Genomic DNA, 23,987 nt, shown 5'->3' on the forward strand with positions numbered 1-23,987 from the left:
CCAGAGCGTTTCGGAGCCGCACTTGGGTATGGTGCATAGGTAACTTTCCTCCACTCTTCCGTAATCCTGCCAGTCTCGACGTTCTATGTTTCCCTGAACTTCCGGATAAGGCCAGTGAGTGACCAGGCCACAAAGTCTCGGTTCGAGCATTTCCCGGGTCCTCCCGCAGGGTGGCGGCGACGGACCTACCGCGGTCTTTCGTGTGTGTGTTGGGGGCGGGGGGGCGGAGGCTGCGCATGCGCGGCGAGGGCCTCGGGGGCGGGGCCTGTTGCGGCTTGCTGCGGAGCTGGGTGGTGGGAGGCTATGTGGATCCGCCGCCGGGCGGTGGGGGTGTCCTCCGCCTCGGCCTCTGAGGGCAGCACGTCCTCCGCTGCATGGACCGAGATGGGGTCTTGGATGCGGATGATCGGAGGGAGGCTGAAGCAGCGGCTGCGGCTGGACGTGGGTCGCGAAATCTGCCGCCAGTACCCGCTGTTCTGCTTCCTGCTCCTCTGCCTCAGCGTCGCCTCGCTGCTCCTCAACAGGTACCTGCCTTCGGCCCCGCGGAGGCCGCTGGGGAGCCCGCAGTCTGTGCTGGCAGCTAGCGAGAGCAAACTCCTCACAGTCGCCTCGGGAGGGACAACCGAGGTCGCGGCCGGATATACGGGCGGGGGACGGGCACGGACCGGCTGCCCGTGGGCCGGGCATCCTCCGAGGTTACGTAGCTCTGAACCTTTATTTTCTTACCATTTCTCAAAATTTGGGCCTTTGTCGTCTATTTTTCCACAACCGAAATATGTATATCCACCTCAGTTCGAGACGGTAAAGGCGATTCAGTCACTGGAGGGAGGACGGTTTAAGGTCCTGTCGCAGTCTCAGGCGGAACCCTTCTCTCTCACACAGTCGCGGGCACCCACCTTGGTAGTCACAGTAGTTTCTCGCAGTTTCGTCTGCGACGATTGTTTGACCCGAAATCAAAAAGCAGAATAGTACCCCATCATATTTCTACAAAATTCCTTTTTCTCTATTTTAAGAGTTGAAATATTCTGAAAAACTAAAATGATTAAATTGAAATTTTGATGTCAGAAGGTCCCGCCCCTGAATCTTGTAGATTTCCTTAGTTTTGCCATTTCCAAAAGTAGTATCGGTGCAGTGGATGGTAGAAAAGACGTGTACTAAAAGCATCATGTTGTTTCCTTTGAGACTTTTTTATTTCGAAGTAGTTCATCTGTAAGCATAACAATGGAAAACATACACAAGAGATTTAACTTAGTATTTTCACTAAGGCTAACCATTTCCCGTAACTGTGTTAATAGTTTTTTTTTTAAGTAAATAGATTTAACTAGTTAATACTATCTTAAAAAAATGCCTGGGTTGTGATGCTGAGGTATTTGTTGGACTGTGGAAGAAGTGGGATCCTTTAACAGTAAATATTGTTAATTACTACCACTCTGTCCTCTGAAAGGAGTTCCAAACTAACAGGTTCAGTTGAACAAAATGCAAACTACATGATTTAAGTTTTGTCCTCAACTTTATTCAACAGGAATTGAGTTAAGTGTAATTCTTCTTTAAGGTAGAACAGGTTAGTACAGCCATGAATTGAAAGCATATTGAACTAACATTCTGAGGTCATCAACTTAGGAAGTCATAGCAGCTAATGCTATATGTTGCTCAGTCAGTCATAAGATGTCTTCTGATTATTGACATGATCTGTACCATGAATTTGTTTTATGCAAAGAAGGGAGAAAATACACACATTTTTTTTTTTAAAATCTCGGAGTGGTCGTGTTTATGAGTGAAATTGTTTTTGCATACTCTTTTCCGCTTGGTTGTTGAATCAGCTAAAGTGACTTTAAATATCACAGTACTGTCTTTGTATTTTATTATTTTATGTGAATGGGTGTTTTGCCTGCAAAATATGTCTACACTATGTTCATGCAGTGCTAATGGAGGCCAGAAGAGGGAGGGGCCTGGATCCCCTGGAGCTGGAGTTAGAGAATGTGGGTATAGGAATAGACCCTTCATCCTTTGGAAGAGCAGCCTGTGTACTTACTTGATCGTTGAGTTCTCTCTCCAGCCCCCGCAGTACTGTTCAAACACATGGTTAGAGAGCCTCTTTCAGGAAGAGTGCTAGGGAGGGCACAGAATAGAGTGGATAATCTGCTGCTTTATGAAATTGCTAGATTTTCTTTTCTTTTTTTAAAAATTTATTTAAAATATTTATTTATTATGTATACAATATTCTGCCTGTGTGTATGCCTGCAGGTCAGAAGAGGGCACCAGAACTCATTACAGATGGTTGTGAGCTACCATGTGGTTGCCGGGAATTGAACTCAGGACTTTTGGAAGAGCAGGCAATGTTCTTAACCACTGAGCCATCTCTCCAGCCCTGGTTTTGTTTTTTCTAAACAGGGTTTCTCTGTAGCTTTTGGAGCCTGTCCTGGAACTAGCTCTTGTAGACCAGGTTGGCCTCAAACTCACAAAGATCCGCCTGCCTCTTCCTTCCGAGTGCTGGGATTAAAGGTGTGAGCCACCACCGCCCTGCTTCTTTTCTTTTCTTTTTTTAAATTATTTATTTTATACATGCTTTATCTGCATGCACACCTTTATGTCAGAAGTGGGTATCAGATCCCACTAGAGATGGTTGTGAGCCACCATGTGGTTGCTGGGAATTGAATGAAGACCTCTGGAAAAGCAGCCAGTGCTCTTATCCACTGAGCCATCTCTCTAGTCCTTGTGTAATTTTCTTTAAGATGTGTACTACTGAGTGTGTGTTTGTCTGTGTGTGTATGTATGTATGAGAGACAGAAAGAGAGAGACACACAGAAACAGAAATAAACACATGCTGTGTATGCTTACATTGTACATGGAATGAATGTCCTATGAGAAAACCTGGTTCCTTCTGCCAATAGGAACTAATAGGTTCATATATTTATTTTGGTTTTTCAAGGCAGGGTTTCTCTGTGTTAATAAGCCTGCCTGTCTTGGAACACACTCTGTAGACCAGGGTGGCCTCAAGCTCACAGAAATCTGATGACCTCTGCCCCCTGAGTGCTAAGATTAAAGGCGTGCACCACTATTGCCTGGCTTTACTTCTAGCTTTTTGAGACTTCTCTACACTGGTTTCCATACTGGCTGCACCAGTTTGTAATCCCAACAGTGGATGAAGGTTTCCTCGTAGCCCACAACTCTTCCAGCATTTGTTGTCAGTCGTTAGTTCTTGGCCATTCTGACTGGGGTAAGATGAAATCTCAAAGTGGTTTTGATTTACATTTTCCTAGTTGCTAAGAATGATGAACATGTTTTTAAAAGATATTTCTTAACAATTTTCATTTATTCTTTTGAGAATTTTCTGTTCAGGTCCCAGATCCATTTTTAGATGGTTTGTTTTTGTTTTGTGAGTTCTTTATATATTTTGGATATCAATCCCCACTTAGATGTATAGCCAGCAAAGATTCTCTCCTATTCTGGGGGCTTTTTCTTTACCCAGTTGATTGTGTTTTTAGCTGCGTAGAAGCATTTTAGTTTTTAAGTTCTAATTTAAGTGAAGTTGGCCTTCACTTCTTGGGCGAATGGAGACTTATTCAGAAAGTTCTTTTCTGTACCTACGCCATGTATACTCCTGCTTCTGTTTTCTGACCTACACCATGTAGACTCCTGCTTCTGTTTCTCCTAGCACTTTCAGGTTTCAAATTTAAGTCTTTTAACCATGTAAATTAGTTTTTGTGGAAGGTGATAGATACAGGTCTAATATCATTCTTCTGCAACTGGACATCCAGTGTTCCTAGCAGCATTTGTTGAAAATGTCTTCTTTTCTCCAGTTTATTTTTGGTATCTTTGTCAAATATGAAATGGCTGAAGTTCCTTGTACTCAGGTTTGGGTCTTTGACTTGTTCTCTATCTGCATGCTTGTCTTTGTACCACTTCATATTATTTTTATTATTAGACTCTGTAGTACATCTCACGATCTGGTACTGTAATCCCTCCCATATTCTTCTTTTTGCTCAGGATAGTTTTGGTTTTCCAGGGTCTTTTGCAGTTTTGTAAGAATTTTGGGATTTTTTTTTCTACTTCTGTGAAGAATGACATAGGGATTTTGACAGAACTTGCATTTGATCTGTAAATAAGTTTTGGTAGAACGGCCATTTTCACAGTATTAGCTTTATCAATTTGTGACGTGGGATGTCTTTCCATTTTCTAATGTCTTTCTAATGTCCTGTAGTCTTTTTTTTTCTGTCTTTACATGGTTTGGGTATTAGAGTAATAGTGGCTTTGTAGAAGGAGTTTGGGAGTGCTCCTTCTGTTTCTGTTTTTGAATACTTTAAGAAGGATTGGAAAGTCTGCTAGAATTCTGCTGTGGATCCGTCTGGTCCTGAACTTTTTTTTTTTCTGGAAGACTTTTTCTACTATTTTAATTGCCTCATTTGTTATGGGTCCTTTTAGGTTTGTTGACTTCTTGGTTTAATTTTGGTGATTTGGCCGAATTTAGAAATCCATCAATTTCTTTTAGATTTTCCAGCGTAGCAGAATACATATCTTGAAAATATTCCCTTATAACATTCTGAATTTCTTTGGTGTCTGTTTCTGTGTTTTACTGTTTTATTTCTGATTCTGTCAGCATGTGTCCTCTCATTTTTTCTTTTGGTCAATTTGTTAACCTTGTTTATTTTCTTAAAGAATCAGCTCTTAGATTCATTGACTATATTGTTTTCTTTGCTTCTATTTCATTGATTTCTGCTCTGTTTTGGAGTACTGTTGTCTGTCCTTCTACTGTATGAGATGTTTATTATTGAAGCTAAAATGTATTTCTTGTAGACAATAGATAGATAGATGTTGTTTCTTGATCCATTCAATCTGCCAGTGTCTTTTTATTGGGAAGCCATTGATATTTGAAGTTATTATGGAAAAGTACCTGCTGCTTGTGTTCATCTGTTAGTTTGGTGGTGTTGTTTGTGTCCTTAGTGATAAAAAATGATAGAGTATTTTAATACTTATGCCTTTGTGTCTTGTATTTTACAGTCTCTTCTGCTATGCTCATTCCTCTCTTTAGCTCACAATATTTTGTTGTCAAGCCCATAATGGTGACCAGACAAGGTCAGGAGACTGGATTATGACTAGGGCTAGATTTGGCAGGTTGGGGATGCATGGATTAGCAGAGCCAGCAGATCCACAGGTGTAGACCCCAGAGAAAGTTCGGGAGATCTGACTGGGTGGAGAGGTTGGATGAGGTGCGGTAAGAACCAGGCTAGAGCCTGGAGAAGGGTGTGGAAGAACCGGCTGCAGGGAGAGGTTGGATGACATGCAGTAAGAATCAGGCTAGAACTTGGGGAAAGCTGTGAAAGAACTGTTTGGGGGAAGAGGGTGGATGAGGCACAGAAAGGACCTGTGAGTAGTGGCAGGTAACTTTAAACCTTAGAGGGAACACTGGCTTTGCTCTTAGATGGTTCTGCTATTAAATAGCACTTGCTGCTCTGTTGTGAGGACCAGAGTTTGGATACCAGCACCAAAAATTGGATGGCTCACAATCTCCTGGAATTCTAGTTTCAAGAACTCTGCCATCTTTTTCTGGCCTCTATGGGCACTTGTACTTACATGTGTACATATCCTAATTCGCATCGTCGTGCACATACATGCACATACTTAAATCTTTAAAAATGCAGTAGCTCAGTGATTGAGTGCTTATGTATACATGGGGATCATCAGTTCAGACCCTAACTATCCTGTCTCTTCTAACAAGCCAGGCTTAGTCCCAAGCCAGTAACCCCAGCACTGAGGTAAACAGACACAAGGATGTCTAGGGCTTGCTGCCTGCTAACCTGGCCAAAAAGAACCAACAAACAAAAACTCCCAAATGGAGAGCTTTAGGTTCATGAGAAGTCCCTGTCTCAAAGTAATAAGGTAGGATGTGATAAAGGAGGACACTTGACACCTTGCCCTGGCATCCTTGTAAGTGTATAAGTGTGTGTGCACTACACTCACATGCATACATCCACAAATAAACATTCCAGCCTAGGAACTACATTAAAAACAAGGCCACCGTGACTCTGTGTTGGTGTGTCTCGTCTCTGCTCCTGTACCAAAGAAGCTACTGATAATGGCCGGTATTGATGACTGCTACACATCAGCCAGGGACTGCACTGCCAGCCTGGGTAACTTTGCCCAGGCCACCTTTGATGCCATCTCTAAGACCTACAGCTACCCGACCCCTGACCCCTGGGATTCCTGACCCCTGGAAAGAGACTGTGTTCACCAAGTCACCCTATCAGGAATTCACTAAGCATCTTGTGAAAATTCACACCGGAGTCTCTGTTCAGAGACCCAGGCTCCAGCTGTGGCCACCCTGAAAGGGTTCTTATTACAAGAAAAATAAAGTGAATTGCGTCTGAAAAAGAAAAACTGATTTTCCAAACTGGTGGTGGCGTGTGCCTAGTCCCAGCACTTGGGAGGCAGAGGCAGGTGGATCTCTGAGTTTGAGGCCAGCCTGGGCTACATACAGAGTGAGTTCCAGGACAGCCAAGGCTACACAGAAGAACCCTGTCTCAAAAACAACAGCAACAATGAACACCCCTTCAAAAAAAAAAAAACAGTAAAACTGATTTTGATTTTCTAGTAATTGTCAATAAACTTCTTTAGAGGTTGATTTATTTTATTATTTTTTCTACAAATCAGTTATATTTTGTTAAATTTGCTGTTTTGTTTTTCTACTCTATTTTATTTTTATTTATGTGCATTGGAGTTTTGCCTGCATGAGGGTGTTGGGTACCTTGGAATTGGGGTTACAGATAATTGTGATCTGCCATCTGGCTGCTAGGAATTGAACCTGGGTTTTCTTGAAGAACAGCCAGTGCTCTTAACTGCTGAGCCATCTCTCCAGCCCTCAAAAGCACTCTAAAAAAATACTTTTTTCCTAGATTATGTACCAAATTACACTTGATGACTTGAACAGACATGAGACTATTAATGGTGTTTATTTCATTCGTTTATTGATTTATTGTGTACACAAACACATACACACACCACATCACACATGTGGAGGATAGCTTTTGGGAGACAGTTCTCTCCTTCACTGTGTCGGTTCCAGGGATCTAACTCAAGTCGTCAGCCTTGGTTAGACTCCTTTTACCACTGGGCAAGCACACTTCTAGTAATAGGCACCCAGTGCATGTTTCTCAGGTGTAGAATTCAGAGCATAGCAATCAGGTGGTTTCACTGGCTGGGTGGCCTGACCTTTTTACTTACTTGGTCACTGTCTATAAATAAGATATTAGCATTTCCCCGTTTCTCCCCTTCTTAGCTGCTGCACCTCTACCTTCTAAGCTTTAGGTCTCACGGTTTCTTTTGCAAGTAGAAAGATAATTGGGAAGAATCTGGGATGCACATGAAGCCCACCAGGATGTTTCCCTTCTCTCATGGGCCCAGCCCTGCAGAGCTGTCTGCCTTGCTGAGAAGTAGTTGCCACATATCCTTTATCTACTTGGTGGTGAGAAGGCAAGTCTGGTACTGCAGAGGTTTCTTACTCCCTTGAGCGACATGCCATCCATTTGCTTGTCTAGGGCATTCTACAAGTCAGCTGTACTCATTTATATAAGACTGGCTCCTGGCTTATAGATGTGTTTTAAATTCTGCTGTCAATCTAGGTGACCTCAGTGCTTGAGGGAGCAGCTATCTGATAATTTGGTCTATAGCAAGGTGACTCTTCAGCCTCCCATTTGTGTGACCAGACAGTGGACCTTGCTGTCACTAGAAAGTACTCCCAAGACTCAAATATCTTGTGATGGTAGCGCTCAGGAGACTGAGGCTGGAGGACCACAGGTTCAAGGCCAGCCTAGGCTCTGAGTTCTTTAGCGAGACTTTTTTCTTTTTCTTTTTTCTTTTGGTTTTTCAAGTCAGAGTTTCTCTGTGTAACCCTGACTGAACTGGAACTTGTTCTGTAGACCAGACTGACCTCAAACTCATAGAGATTTGCCTACTTCTGCCTCCCAAGTTCTGGGATTAAAGGTGTGTAGCACCACTCCTGGACTAAGACTGTTTTTAAATAAATAAGTGAAATGAAAACCTGTGCTGTTGTCTAGTGTGCATTTCTCATTCAATCAGTCCTGGTGTCCTTACTTTTCTACTTTCCTCCTATCCACTGCCCTCTTCTGTTGTCACGTACAGTTTAAAGTTTAGAGTCTTGCTAACGTAGATCTCATAGCCTGCTACTTCAGCTACCCAACTTTAGCATCTTTCCTTCTACCCAGCTGACACGGTCCAAATCTTGAGTCAGTGAGGCTGTGCTGGTTTCCTGACTGCTGTAATAAAATAGATCCGAAGCAAACTCAGGTGAGGAAAGGGCTTATTTCAGCTTACAGGCCACAGTCCAGCACTGAGGGATGTCAGGAGAGGAACTCAAGCAGGACCTTGAAGCAGAACCCGTGAAGGAGCACAGCTTGTTGTCTTATGCTTAGCTAATTCTCTATTTTTAATTAAAAATTAAGAAACAGTGTGTGAATGCCTGTGTGAGTTTATGTATATCACATGCATCACAGCCTAGGAGGCCAGAAGAGGGTGTTGGATCCCCTGGAGCTGATGTTTTAGACAGTTTAGAGCCGGGTAGTGAGCTGCTGGGAATGGAACTCAGGTCTCTACAAAGATGGTGTGCGCTTAACTCCTAGACCACTCTCCAGCCTCCTCTGTATTTTCTAAAGTCTCCCTTTTCTTCCTGGGTTATGTCATTTATTCCTGTGACTTCATGAGCTTTTTTTCTCTAATTTCTAATCCATCTTCAACTAATGTTCTCTGTAAAAGATTACCATATATTGCAGTTTGTGGTCCATTTTTCTGTGGCACATGTTAGGTGAGACTCCTGAGACTTGGCCAGTCTAAAGACCAGCTACTTCAGTCTTTTTTATTTTTTCTTCTGTTTGTTAAAAGAACTCAGCTCCTTTTCTCTGTTTTCTGGTGAGGGTCCTTAGCTCCTCTCCTACATTATTGCAACAGCCTTCCATCAGCCAGTGTGTTCCTGCAGTGCCAAGCTCTGTACTGCAGCCAGAGTGGATTCAGTGTAATGCTGTCACTTTCTAGCCTTAGAACTTTCATAAGATTTTTATGTCATTTCCTTAGCATTGCTTGGGACTTGCTTGTACACTCTTTTAATATTTTCTTTTCTCTTGTATGTGTTTTCAGTTCTTCATCATTTTGTATCTTTAATTTATTAATTGTATGTATGTGTATGTGTAAGATATGTAGGTGTGTGTGGAAACTCAGCACTTGTGTGAAATTGTTTCTCTCTTTTCACCTTTGTGTGGTTTCTGGGGATCAGATTAGGTCATCATGCTTACATCGTCACGAGTCAAGCACCTTTGCCTACTGAGCAATCTGCCATCCCACCTAGATAACAGCTAACAGAAACTCAGTTTATACTAGGTTTGGCTGAGAGAATACTGAATAAAGAGCACTGTTAACTGGGCCTCAGAGAAACACGGAGTAGTATTGAGAGTACCAGCACCTTCTTGTGTTAAGCGTGGTGGGGCATACCTTTAATTTCAGCACTTGGGAGGTGAGCCCCTGGATCTCTGAGAGTTTGAGGCTAGTTTGGTCTAGACAGTAATTTCTAGGTCAAATCAGAGCTACAGAGTGAGACCCTAGACGCAAGCCAAACCAAATAATAACACATCTTTTTGTCTACTCTCCTGTGTTCTCCCTGCATTGTGACTTCATTCTCTTCTCACTGCCATTTTTTTTTGTTTTGAAGATATATAGCTGTCAAGTTGAGCTTTGCTTGGGAGGGGATAAGACTGATTGCACCGTAGTTTCTAGTTCACATGGTTCTATCTCTTTTATATTTCTTTGCAAAAGTGTATAATAGTAATTTGAATTTAGTATATGGAATATCTTCTCTGTGTCTAATGGCTAAGCTTCTAAATGTGGATTGATTTTCAATTTTTCACTCACTATCATAAAATATTCCCAAAACTTCCATAAATGTAAAGATTTTTGCCAAAATCACTTTGAGATGTTTTCATCTTGGTTGATAATATCTCTGTCATCATTTGAGCCCAGACTGGCTAAGGATGACTTCCACCTCCCAAATGCTGGGATCAGAGGCATTTCTGGTTTACGAGCTATTAGAGAGCAAACACAGGGTTTTCTGATGCCAGGCAAGCACTCAACCAGCTGACCTACATCCTCAGGCCTGTGTATCTAGCGTCTTCAACAATACTAGTGTCCAAATTTCTTTTTTTATTTTTATTTTTTTTATTTTTCCATTCAATTATTTACATCTCCTTCCCTCCTCCCAATCCTCTCCCACTCCCCCACACCTCCTCCTTCCTCTCCTACCCTGCTTGAGAGAGGGCAGGAAACCCTGTCCTGTGGGAAGTCCAAGGCCCTCCCCACTACACCCAGGCCCAAGGAGCCGTGCATCCGTATAGACTAGGGTCCCAAAAAGCCAGAACATGCCGCAAAAACAAGTCCCACTGCCTCCATCAATGGCTTCTCAGCCCCCATTGTCAGCCACAATCAGAGTCCGGTTCTATTACATGCTCATTCAGACCTGGTCCATCTGGATTTGGTGAACTCCCATCAGAACAGGCACACTGCCTCAGTTGGACCAACCCCTCACAGTCCTGACTTCTCTGCTCGTCTTCTCCCTCCTTCTGCCTTTCACTGGACCCTGGGAGCTCAGTCTATCCCTCTGATGAGGGTCTCCGTCTCCGTCTCCATCCATTGCTGGATGAAGACTCTATGGTGACATTCGAGATAATCATCAGCGTGATAGTGGGGCAAGGACCGCTCAGGTACCTTCTCCTCTGCTGTCCAAGGACCCAGCCGGGAACATCCCCGTGGGCAGTTGTCCAAATTTCAACAAGGACCGATTTCATTTGTAATTGCATTTTTTTATCTGAATTTGACGTCTAGTGTTATTTATTGTGGCCCATTTCCTTGTTCCACTTTCATGCTTGTGAGTCCATTTCCTTTTGAAAATGGATATTTTTATAAAACGTCACACAAAGTTATTATTGGGAATAAAGAGGCAACAGAGCTCCATGTTTTGCTGTTGTATGTGAATGGTCAGTTACTAACAAAAGTGATGTGATTGCTCACCTATACATCTGTCATTTATGTTACAGTTTTTAGACTGAAGAGTTAACAGCAGAGCTTATGTTTTATGCAGTTATTTACAGTTAATAAACACAGCGGTCATTGATGTTTGAACTGTGTGAAGGGGTTGGTATCTTCCAGATCATGCTGAGCATGCCTGTTTTGAGGCATCTCAATTATAACCTGGCATATTATATGGCATAATTCCTAGTCTGGCCTCTTGCTTTTTCAGATTCATCTTAGGACCATTTTTTAAAAAATATTTTAGGCTTATTCATTTTACTTTGCATATATGAGTATTTGGCCTGCATGTCTGGTGCCTTTGAAGGACAGAAGAGGGCATCAGATTCCCTGGAACTGGAGTTACAAATGGTTGTAAGCCACTGTGTGGGTGCTGGGAATCAAGCCTGGTTCCTCTGATGAAAAAGCAACAAGTGTCCTAAACCTCTACTTTGTGGAAACTGCAGACCATAGCCATGCAGTGCTCTCAAGTCTGAGTTCCCCTATCTGTCTTCCCCAGTCCCTTTTTCCCCTACCTTTGTTGGTTTTCCCCTACATTAAATTTTTCGGCAGCTATTGAGTTCTGTTTTATAATACCAAACATGTGGGCTGGAGAGATGGCTCAGTGGTTAGGAGAACTGATTGTTCTTCCAAAGGATCTGGGTCCACATGGAGCTCACAACTGTCTGTAACTCCAAGATCTGACACTCTCACACAGACATACATGCGGGCAAAAGAGCAATCACATAAAACAAAATAAATAAATTAAAAAGAAAAAGTGTGTGTGTGCTACCCCTGCCCAAAATACAAAACGTGTTCACATTGTATTATGTTCATTTATTCAACTTTCACTGCCAGACAGATATCTGTGTTACTAGAGACCACAATAGTGATGTTCTTTGGTATATACTCAGAGCCCAACACTGTCTAACACAAAGTAGGCACTTGGAAAAATTAATTTTAATGATTATCATAATTTTGGTGGGATGTGATAATAGGTATTTTGGAAAAATGAATTTCAGACTACTTAAACATAACAGCATAGAAATGAAACTATGCAATGTTGAACTTAATTTTCTCCTATACTTAGATAAAATTATATATTTGGTAATATACATTGCATTATTTAGTTATATCTAACAAATATTATTAAAAGTTAATTGGAAAACTTAAAATTGATTTTCATTAATAAATATATGGTAGGTCAATAAAGGAATACCTTTTAATGCTATATATTTCTTTAGTTCTGATCATTTCCATTTGTTTCTAAGGTATCTTCATGTCTTAATGATCTTCTGGTCATTTGTTGCTGGAGTTGTGACATTCTACTGTTCATTAGGACCCGACTCTCTGTTACCAAATATATTCTTCACAATAAAATACAAACCTAAGGTAAATTGTGTTTTTTAAGTTTTTAAGTTAAATTCTTTTTATTTGTGTGTGTATGTGGTATGTTTGTGTGAGCATCCACCATAAGTGTGTAGTACCCTGGAGGCCAGAAGTGAATGTTAGAGCCGGGCGGTGGTGGCGCACGCCTTTAATCCCAGCACTTGGGAGGCAGAGGCAGGCGGATCTCTGTGAGTTCGAGACCAGCCTGGTCTACAAGAGCTAGTTCCAGGACGGGCTCCAAAACCACAGAGAAACCCTGTCTCAAAAAACCAAAAAAAAAAAAAAAAAAAAAAAAAAAGAAGTGAATGTTAGATTCCCTGGAGCTGGAGTCAGCAGTTGTGAGCTATCCAGTGTGGGTGCTGATAACTGAATTCAGGTCCTCACGAAGTGCAGCAGGCACACTGAGCCCTTTCTCTGGCCCTGTGATCTTTAATTTTAAAAGTCAGCTTATGTGACTCTATGCTAATGAGTCTTTTTATTAAAAGTATTTTAAAGCGATGACTTTTAAAATATACCTATTATTTTATAACAATGAATACATGGAGTCTATAGAAAAAGTTTAAAATGAGCATTGTGTGTGTGTGTGTGTATGAATGTATAAATGTTTAGATATTTATTTTAAGTTGACTATTTTTTTTTTGGTGCTGACGACTGAACCCAGGCTCATGCATGTAATTCCCCACTGAGCTGCATCTTCAGTCCTAGCTTATTTATTTATTTATTTATTTGTTTGTTTATTTTGGTTTTCTGAGACAGGGTTTCTCTGTGTAGCTTTGGAACTTAATCCTGGAATTAGCTCTATAGACCAGATTGGCCTCGAAATCACAGAGATCCTCCTGCCTCTGCTGCCTGAGTGCTGGGATTAAAGGCGTGCGTCACTGCCCAGCCAGTCCTAGTTTTAAGGTTTACAGCTCTAATAGCAACTGTGAAAGGAAAATACAGCTTTCTCAGAAAGTTGCAGTTCACAGTGCCAGCCTGTCCCCTGGGTACATGTTAACCACAAGGACAGTTAGCTTAGGACAGAGGTTTTCTAACCTGTTTGTAAACGAGACCCTCCTTGGGCATCATTAACAATCTGATTTTGCTTAAAAAGTTCTAGGCTACTGTTCTGTAAATAGTATTATTAAAAACTTTTTAGGTAATTTTGAAGCACGGACATTTAAGGAATTCTGGGATAAATAATAATCCAGCCCTGTTAATTCTCATTCTGTGTATATGTGTGTGTTTGTGTATGTGCGTGTGAGTTCACAGGTTGAGGATTGGACTCAGAGCCTTGTGCCTAAGCAAAATGTTAAGCATTGAACTAAAGCCAACACTCCAACCCTGTAAATCTCTTAAATGCATATGTGCACAAGAGAAAACAAAAAATAGTGAATTTCCTTAGCCAAAAGAGTTTGTATTTCTGAAGTTCAATAGTGACAGTAGTATATTGACTCTGTACTCTGTAAGGCAAAATTCTGACTTTTAAGATTCTGTCCACAAGGCAGGATCAAGTGAGATATCTTTTTTCTCCTCAGATGAAGAAAAAGCATGGGGCCTTGTACTTCATATTCAAGTGCTGTCATTCAGAGCTGTGCTCCAAGCCCCTTGTGGGCTGTCTTTGAATCAGATTCTTTAATCATAGATTCAATTGTTTAAATTGATACAGTTCCTCATTTTAGGGTTTTCTATGTAGAGAAAGCACAGAAGTCTGGGCTATATTTGGTCATGGCCCTCGGGATTTATCACATGTCTTCCCCCTCATTGAAGCTAAGCTTTGGGAGAAATGGAGAATTTTTTTCCCTAATATTTTTTTCAGTAGAAGACATAGTCAAAGATAGATTGATTGATTATTTAGTCTTTAGAGAGTTGAAATTATAGACATGTACTGCCATACCTGCTAAGAGAACCTTTGTTTACGGTTCCCACTCTTATGTTCTGGTGATAGGCATTGAACCTGTGCCATTCTTTGTGCTAGAGAATTCTCTACTACTGAACCACTGAGTTACACCCCAGGCCTGGCTTATTGTAAAGTAGTTCAGAAGGTATTTTGTGTCCACTGGCAGTTAATTTAGCAGGTACTTTACAAACAAGAGTTGTAGTTTAGAAGCACCAAACAGAAAGTTCTCTGAGTGCTCTCCTGGAGGGTAACAAAGCTCTTGAAAGCCAGTTCTTCGCAGTAGAGACATTATGGAAACTAAGGACTCACTCTGTCATCTTTCCTTTTTTAGCAGTTAGGACTTCAAGAGTTATTTCCCCAAGGTCACAGCTGTGCTGTTTGTGGTAAAGTGAAATGTAAGCGACACAGGTAAGTTAACCTCTTTTTAAAGTTGTGCTTGTGGGGCGGTGTGCGGCCATGCTGTCTGTCTGGAGGTCGCAGGACAACTTGTGGAGTTGGTTCTCTCATTCCACCTTTATCTGGGTTCTGGGACTCAAACTCAAGTAATTGAGCTTCTAAGGCAAGTGTTTTTACCTCATGATGAGCCACCTTGCTGGCCCCCAAGTCAAATGTTATTTGTTGATCTTTTATTACATTTTACTACAAGTTATTTTTATGACAAGTGACTTTGTTGTTTGATTGACTTTAGGCCTTCCTTGCTACTTGAAAACTACCAGCCCTGGCTAGACCTGAAAGTTTCTTCCAAAGTCGATGCATCTCTCTCAGAGGTAAGTAATTTAACTAATATTCCCAAATATGAGCATGTGTTATTTGAGGTTGGGACTGTGTTCTGAAAATTATAGACAGTTTTGTCCCTGTCATAACATCACAAAGTGTGCTTGTACAAGCCTCTGTGGTAACTTCAGTCATTGCATAGGGCTTCTGGATGCAGTCGAGGGTTGTACAAATTTGAGTTATTTGAAGCCACTCCTGGCCTAACATGGCATATTTATTGTTTTATAGAAAATTCTTTTTTATTTTAATAATAGGAGTAAAGTCTAAAAAGTACAGTACTGTTCTAATTTAATTTCTGTGACTGTGATAAAATATCATGACAGAAACAGCTTAGGGGAAGAAAGGTTTTATTTGGTCAGTGTCATGATCTTGTTCCTTGCTGTGAGAAAGTCAGGGCAGGATATAAACATGTGGATCCTTGCTTGCTTGCTTGCTTCTAGCAAGCTGTTTCCTCTGTGACATTCTTCAGGAAGCCCTGACTAGGGAATGGTGCTGTCTAAAGTGGCCTGGGTCTTCCTATATCAGTTAACCATTAGGACATTTACTACATATATACCAATAGGCCAAGCTGATCTAAATAATTCCTATTTGAGACTTTCCAGTGGTTGTGGGTTATGTGAAACGGACAGTTAAAACTAACTAGCACAGATATAAACATATACTATAAAGCATAATATGCCATAGATTAAAAAGTATGAATGACATTGTAAATTTGTCAACCAGTAATATTTATTATCAAGTGTTATATACTGTACATAATTGTATGTGCCATAGATTGTTATAAATGGCAGCTCGTAGTTTTGTTTGTACCTGAATTGCTATGAACATACTATGGATATACTTATTGTACACTAGGCTCTTTGTTCAGAATATATATTTTTTTTATATGTGTAAACTACACTAGCTTATGAAATGGGTACTATTGATATTTTCAAGGTCAATTAGAAGATTAGAAATTAACATCTTTGGTTACTAATGCTAGGGAAGGGAAATAGTAAATCTTTTTTCCTTCTTTTTAAAATTTATTTATTATGTATATAATGTTCTGTTTGTCTGTATGCCTGCATGACAGAAGAGGGCATCAGATCTCATTATAGATGGTTGTAAGCCACCGTGTGGTTGGTAGGAATTGAACTAAGGACCTCTGGAAGAGTTCTTAATCTCTGAGCCGTCTCTTCAGTCTAATTATTTTTCCTTCCTTTGAGGCAGGGCTTCTCTGTGAAGCCTTGGCTGTCCTGAAACACACTCTGTAGACCAGGCTAGCCTTGAATTCATAGAGACCTGCTTGCCTCTGCCTTCTGGGTGTTGGAATTAAAGGTATAAGCTACCACCTCCTGGCTGGCAAATAACTTTTAAAAGATACATTGTGTCTTAGTCAGGGTTACTATTGCTGTGATGAAACAATATGACCAAGTTGGGGAGAAAGGAGCTTATTTGGCTTATATTTCATATCACTATTCATCATCAAAAGAAGTCAGGCAGGAACCTGGAGGCAGGAGCTTGTGCTGAGGCCATGGAGTGGTGCTACTTCCTGACTTGCTCCCCATAGCTTGTTCAGCCTGCTTTCTTATAGAACCCAGGCGCACCCACCCAGGGATGGCACTGCCCATAGTGGGCTGGGCCCTCCCTGTCAATTACTAATTAAGAAAATGCTCTACAGGCTTGCCTGCAATCTGATCTTATGGAAGCATTTTCTCAGTTGAGAAATTGAGATGTGGGATTTTCTTCTGTATGCTGTGAATGTTTTATTACCTTTGGTTAATAAAGAAGCTGCTTTGGCCTATGGCAGGGCAGAATAGAGTTAAGTGGGAAAACTAAACTGAATGCAGGCAGAAAGAAGGTGGAGTCAGGGAGACACTATGTAGCTGCTGAAAGAGAAAGACACTGGAACCTTATCGGTAGGCCACATCGTGTTGGTGATATATAGATTAGTAGAAATGGGTTAATTTAAGATATAAGAGCTAACTAGAAAGATGCTTAGGCTGTTGGCTAAACAGTGTTATAATTTAGTTTCTGTGTGATTATTCGAGTCTGGGCAGCCAGGAAATGAATGAACAGTCTTTATTTATACCTATCTCTCTCGTACTTTTCTTTCCTTCCTCCCTCCCACCTTCCCTTCCTCTTTCTTTCGTTTTTTTTCGAGACACATTTTTTTTTCTCTGTGTAGCTCAGGATGCCCTGGAACTTACTATGTAGACCAGACTGGCCTCAAATTCACAGAGATCCACCTGCCTCTGCCTCCCAAATGCTGGGAGTAAAGGCTCTCATAACTGTGTGAAGTTGATATAACATATTGTCATGAGGTTTTGTCAGCTGGGCAGTGGTGATGCACACCTTTACTTCTAGCACTTGGGAGACAGAGGTAGATGGCTAGCCTAGTATATAGAACTAGATCCAGGACAGCCAAGGCTATACAAAGAAATCCTGTCTTGAATTCTCCTCCTCAAAGATATTGTCAATATTTGGCATAATAAAATTGGTTGTTGCTATATCTATCACTTAGTATAGTTTGTTTCCTTATAGTTAATTATTTTTCTTAAAATTTTTTTTACAGGTTCTTGAATTAGTGTTGGAAAACTTTGTTTATCCGTGGTACAGGTATGTGTTTTTCTTCCATAAGAGCTCCATCCTACCCTACCCCGCCCTTAATATGGCCAATAGCATTAACGTAAGCATATTAATGATGTATTTTCAGTATAAGCCAGGATTTTTCAGTACAATTAAGGCCAAATATTTTTTGTGTATAGCTACATTGTGCATTATTAGGTATTTAGCTGTGTCCCTGACCTATTCTTGACCTATTTTTCACTAACTGCTGGTAGTACTCTCTTTCTTTCAATCTGACTACCATAAAGATCCTCAGAAATGACCCAGCAATACCTGGAAGATTTAATTGGCTCCAATTAAGAGTCATTGTTGAGCATAGTGAAGCAAGCCTTTAATCACAGCACTCGGGAAGCAGGAGAATTACAAGTTTGAGGCCACCTGCCCTACATAAGCAAATCCTCTCTGCAGCAAACAAGAACAAGATTTTCCTACACAGTTTTTACAGGGGCTGGGGAGATAACTTAGTTGGTAAAAACTGAAATTCTGACAATTTTTATCAAATTCTGATAACGAGACTCCTGATTTTTTTTTGTGTGTGTGTGTGTGTGTGTCACAGGGTTTCTCTATATAGCCCTGGCTGTCCTGGAACTCACTATGTAGACCAGGTTGGCCTCGAACTCAGATATCTGCCTACCTCTGCTTTCTGAGTGCTAAGATTAAAGGCTTGCACCACCACCCCCAGCTAATTTTCCTGAAATTTTAATGTACTCACAGGAAGTACAGCATATTTATTTTTTATTCAAAGACAAGAAAGACTGATCTGAGTAATGAACGCATCCTCAACTTGATGATGGAGCTGTTACATCTCTAAGCAGAATACTCCATATTTAAGACAATCAAATGCAAAAAAAAGAAAAGAAAGTACAAAGCTGGTGAGGTCACTCAGTGGGTGAGGACATAAGCCCCTGGAGCCCACATAGTGGGTGGAAGGAGAGAAGCAGCCCTGCCAGACTGTCCTCTGGCCTCTGCTATGTGTCCTCCGCACTGAAGTGTGGCAATACACGGATAAGTAGGAAACAATTGCACACATTTTCAGAAAAATAAAGCATATAAACTTTTGTATTAAATTAGTCTTAACACACTATGGACAAACTCAAATAGGATGTTTTTAATTAGAAATTACAAAACATAACTGAATCAATACAAAAGTGAGGTATACCATTAGACATTATACTGTCAGATTGAAATGTTCAGATGTAATAAACACAGTGCTTACATTTATCAATTGAAATAATTTGGATGTCTGACTCTAAATTAAAATCCCATTTTCTTTTTATAGAGCTAGAGTGTTTTCTTTGTCTTGCAAGAGACAACATTTATATACCCTGTATGCACTAAAAATAAAGTTTCTTTTGCGGGGGTGGGAGGGTGGATACATTGCTTTTCAGAGAATCTGTTGAAATGATCTTTCAATTTCTCTCTCTCTCTCTGTGTCTCTCTCTCTCTGTCTATTGCACCTAGGTATGCAGGCATGTGTGCACACATGTACATAGAGACCAGAGGTCAACCTTGGCCATTCCTCAGGCATCATCCACCCACGCTAAGTTGCCTGACAGCCAGGTTCTAGTGATCCTCTGGTCTGCCTGCTCAGTACTGGAGTTAAAAGCAGGCATTCATGAACTACACCCAGGCTACGGATGTAGATTAGTGGTAGAGTTTTTGCCTAAAAGTGAATTTTCAGTTTATTTTTCTTTGAATGCACACTCCCTTTGAGAATTATACTACTTTATAAATATTTTAAACTCACTTAAATTTTTGTATCTTTTTTTTTTTTTTTTGAGACAGGGTTTCTCTGTGGTTTTGGAGCCTGTCCTGGAACTAGCTCTTGTAGACCAGGCTGGTCTCGAACTCACAGAGATCCACCTGCCTCTGCCTCCCGAGTGCTGGGATTAAAGGCGTGCACCACCACCGCCTGAAATTTTTGTATATTATTCTCCATCATTGATGGTTTTGTTTTCTTTGAAGCTTATTTGGTGATGCTTAGAAAATGGTTTTAGTTCTTTGAAAAAGGCTCTTGTATGTATATGCTACAAGAAGATAGTAATAATTATGATTTGGAGCTAAAATCATGAGTAATTTGTTTCCTTTTTATCCATTTTCTCTGTTCTGCAACAAAATATAATGTTTGTAAGTGAAAAGAGAAAATAGCATGATTATTTTAAAAAAAGGAAAGTTTTCTTGGTTTCAATAAAGTGAAGCTGTATTTCTCACAAATTGTGAATTTTTGCTTTCTCTTTAATTGGAGGGATGTGACAGATGATGAGTCCTTTGTCGATGAACTGAGAATCACCTTACGGTTTTTTGCATCTGTCTTAGTACGAAGAATTCACAAGGTATATTTGTTTATAATGAGAAATTTGGAACATTATTATTTTTTCTCCTATAATATGTGTATTTATTCTTCATTTTTTATTTCTTAGATTAAAAGTTGATGAATCACTATTGGTCCCTTGATCAGTTTTGCTTCCTTTAATACTTGGTTTTGTTGATTTGTGGAATTTAAAAATGAAAAGACAACTATAGAAAACAGTGTCATGTTTTACTTACATGAATTTATGTTAATTGTGGTGATTATGATCTATCTTCTAAAGTACTTTTGGGTGATATTTTGTCTGTTTAGGTTTTGCATATATGTGCATATGTAGTTTCCTGGCTATAAAGTATTTCTCTACTACTTTGTCAACTTAATAGAAGTAAACATATAAACAACGTATACATTGTTGTATATAGCATCAACAAAATAAAGTTTAACCATGTTAAATATTTCCATATCCACTTGATTCAATGAGTTCACAAAAAATATAAAATGGCTAGCAAACAATTGGAACTGTGTTGTTGAGCATCACATATAAGCTGCAGTGAGGTGTTTTTTACCTGTCAGACTACAAGGATAAAAAAGATTAATATCCACTAATTCTGATTTGGGGGAAATAGGCAGAGCATAGGGAAAATTCAACTTAGTGTGCCTTCCAATTGACATGCCACCATGGATGGAGGACATCCACAAGGCCCATCCCTAGAAAAAGAGCTATACATAGGGGCTGCTGAGGTGGGGAGAACCAGTTTCTTCTTTTCCTCCTCCATTTTATTTTTTTTTTGGCTTTGTTTTTGTTTTTCTCAGTGTCTAGACATCAATCCTAAGGGATCATCCCTAACCCATGCAAATAAGGGACAACACTAATTAGACTCCATAGGTTGTATATAGTTGTGTGTATGTGTACACAAACACATACACACACTCAGAAATAAATACAGAAGAGGTCACGAATGCAAGGGAGTAGTTGGGGACGACCAAGAGTTCAACGAGGGAGACAGGGATACAAGTATAACGCGTGTATGTATGTATGTATGTATGAAATTAGCCACCAAAGGCCATGTATCAGATGATATCATTGATGTCAAATATCAGTGGAGATATAGAGACAGGGAGCAAAATGATTGCTGGCTAGATGAGCAGACGGGAGATTTTGGCGAACAGGTACACAGTCTCTTCAGATAACATGATTATGTTCTGAAAATGAGTGATGTATGCAGAACTATGAACAGGCTGTGAAAAGCCACTGAATTCTCTGCTTTAAATGGATGAATTATGTGTGGGATGTGTTAATAAAACTGATATAAAAAGAGTGCAGTGGTTAGTGTACATCTATAATCCCAGGACTACAGAGGCTGAGGCCATCTTGGGCTGTATAATAAGACCATGTTTCAAGACAAAGTAAAAAAAAGAAAGAGGGGAAAAAAAGAACATACATGCTTTTGCATGTGCATATAAATACTATACTCCAAGTGCAAGGTGCTGCTGTTTTAGAATCCACAAGGCTAGTTCAAGCCTAACACATCAGTTCTGCTAGCTAATGACTATTAACTAGCTCATTTGAAGAACTTATTTAAATGATGTATCATCAACCGTCTGATCTCTCTACCTCTCTACTTTACTCCCTCTGCAAGCGTGTTTGTGTGTGTGTGTGTGTACATGTGGAAACAAGAGGGATCTCCTGCCCCCCACCCTCCATCCCCCACACTGGCCTTACAGGCACATGCAGTGCCAACTAGTTTCTGTGTGTGTATGAGAAATCTGAATTCAGGTCCTCTGGCCATGTAGCAAAAATTTTACTTACTGAGCCTCCTTCTCAGCCCAATCATCTTTTTTTTTTAATTAACAGTTTCCCACACTTAGTCCATTATGAAACAGTTGCCACAGAACTATTTTTCATAACAGCATGATTAATATCTATTAACTTTGTTTTAATCATGAATATGTTCACCAAAATCTTCAGTCTGCTCATCTAGCCAGCAATCACCTTGCTCCCTGTCTTTATATCTGTGGACATACGATGTCAGTGGAATCATTTGATACATGGCTTTGGTGGCTGATTTCATTTTCTGGGCATAATGTTTTCTAGATTCATTTATATTGTCATATTGTAACCTATATCTGCAGTTAAGTTTTTGATGGCTGAATATAACATAATTTATTCATTATTTTCAGTTGATGGATATTGGGTTATTTTCAACTTAAAATCATGAAAATTTATCTTAGTAGTCCTATTATCATTTGTCTTGAGTCTGCGTTTAAGAGTATAATTAATTACTTGGTGAGATAGTAGCTCTATGTTTCATATATTGGTCATCCAAAGTGGCTGCAGTATTTGCATTGCCCTGCCTGTGTGTGAACATGCTCCTTTCAGTTCCTTGTCAGAATTGGTTATCCTCACTCTCTTTTGTGATTTGTGCTTTCTTTTGAGGCAGGTTCTCCTTAGATATTCCAATTGGCCTTTGACTTGTAGGTTTTAGCCTCTCCCTGCTAGGATAACTGGCATGCCCATCACACCCTCTTTATCACTGTTTCTGCTTATCTGGCCGGGGTGGCTGAATGATGCTTTGTGACTGGTTTGCGTGTCTGTGGTGCCAAGGATGCTGCGTAGCCTTCCATTTGCTTATCTGCTGTTGCGTCTGTTCTTTGAAGAAATGTCCACTCAAATCTTGTGCCTCCTAGTGTTTAAATGTTTACTTTAAATAGTTTAAAATATGTGTATTTTGTGATACAAATGATGTTTTGGTACGTCAATAGTGTTTGGAATAAGTAAGACAAGCTAGTTAACATGTCCACAATCTCAGATACAAAACTTTTTTTTCTTTTCTTTTTTTTGTGGTGAGAGCAGTTTTGAAATGTATACTTTCCTATTAATTATACCACATTTTACTCTTCAGCTTTGTTCTACTATTGTAAAGTGTTCTTGCCATTTCAACTTAGTAATTATTTTTTAAGTTTTATTTTTGTTAATTTTTCTAGGTGGATATTCCATCTATTATAACCAAGAAACTTTTAAAAGCGGCAATGAAACATATAGAAGTGATTGTTAAAGCAAGACAGAAAGGTAATACAGTTCTATGGTAGTATGAGTAATTTTGTTCATACGCTAGCTTTCACTTAAAAGTATATGAGTACTGGGGCTGGAGAGATGGCTCAGAGCCTGGGAGCACTGGCTGCTTTTTCAGAGGTCCTGAGTTCAATTCCCAGCAACCACATGGTTTTTACAGCCATCCATAATGAGATTTGGTGCCTTCTTCTGGTGTGCAGGCAGAACACTGTGTACTTAATAAATAAATAATAAATCTTAAAAAATAAATATGAGTACTGACACCTTTTTAATGATTTTCATAGATACTTTAAGAATGGCATTAAAAAATTCAATACTTTAAGGATGGCATTAAAAAATTCAGTTTTTCTTCAAATGATGGTCTACTCTTATTGTTCTTGTCTCTTTCCTGGTTCTGTGATTTCAGACTCTTCTAGTTCATCCTACACATCACCACCGTGTATTATGTATCATGTGTGTATCTCCACATCGCAGGTCTTCTGTTAATTCCCTGCTTCTCCTTTTAAAGCAACTCTGCTCTGGCACCAGTAGGCCTTTTGCTGATGGAATTTACACAAGCTTGTGTTAAGTTAATTTTTTCTGATTGAATGAGGGAAATCTTGGCTTTTTTAAAAAGAATTTTATTTATTTTTTATTATGTATACAATATTCTATCTGTGTGTATGCCTGTAGGCCAGAAGAGGGCACCAAACCTCATTACAGATGGGTGAGAGCTACCATGTGGTTGCTGGGAATTGAACTCAGGACCTTTGGAAGAACATGGAATGCTCTTAACCTCTGAGCCATTTCTCTAGCCCTTTTTAAAGTATTTTTTAAAAATTTTTATTGCTTTATAAATAATACCGTTCGAAATTTTCGCTTCCTCCCTTCCTCCCATTTCCTTCCCACTCCCCCAC

At 40.0% G+C, this 23,987-nt stretch overlaps 1 protein-coding gene across 5 annotated transcripts in view; it reads left to right on the top strand.

Moving 5' to 3' along the window:
- Positions 1-248: 248 nt before the first annotated feature.
- The window catches only part of Snx14 (sorting nexin 14), a 58,611-nt gene continuing 34,872 nt past the window's right edge, over positions 249-23,987 (top strand). For 2 of the 5 annotated variants that reach the window (XM_075965039.1, XM_075965041.1), the window contains exons 1-7: positions 258-524; positions 12,333-12,453; positions 14,661-14,737; positions 15,018-15,096; positions 17,658-17,701; positions 19,956-20,043; positions 23,004-23,088. In XM_075965039.1, the coding sequence (XP_075821154.1) occupies positions 304-524; positions 12,333-12,453; positions 14,661-14,737; positions 15,018-15,096; positions 17,658-17,701; positions 19,956-20,043; positions 23,004-23,088 (715 nt within the window). In that variant the 5' untranslated portion in view covers positions 258-303. Of the gene's footprint in view, positions 525-12,332; positions 12,454-14,660; positions 14,738-15,017; positions 15,097-17,657; positions 17,702-19,955; positions 20,044-23,003; positions 23,089-23,987 lie in introns of all 5 variants that reach the window. The other 3 variants (XM_075965038.1, XM_075965040.1, XM_075965037.1) reach the window with 2 other exon arrangements.

The sequence above is a fragment of the Microtus pennsylvanicus genome, chromosome 3, assembly GCF_037038515.1.
Source record: "Microtus pennsylvanicus isolate mMicPen1 chromosome 3, mMicPen1.hap1, whole genome shotgun sequence".
NCBI classification, from domain to species: domain Eukaryota; kingdom Metazoa; phylum Chordata; class Mammalia; order Rodentia; family Cricetidae; genus Microtus; species Microtus pennsylvanicus.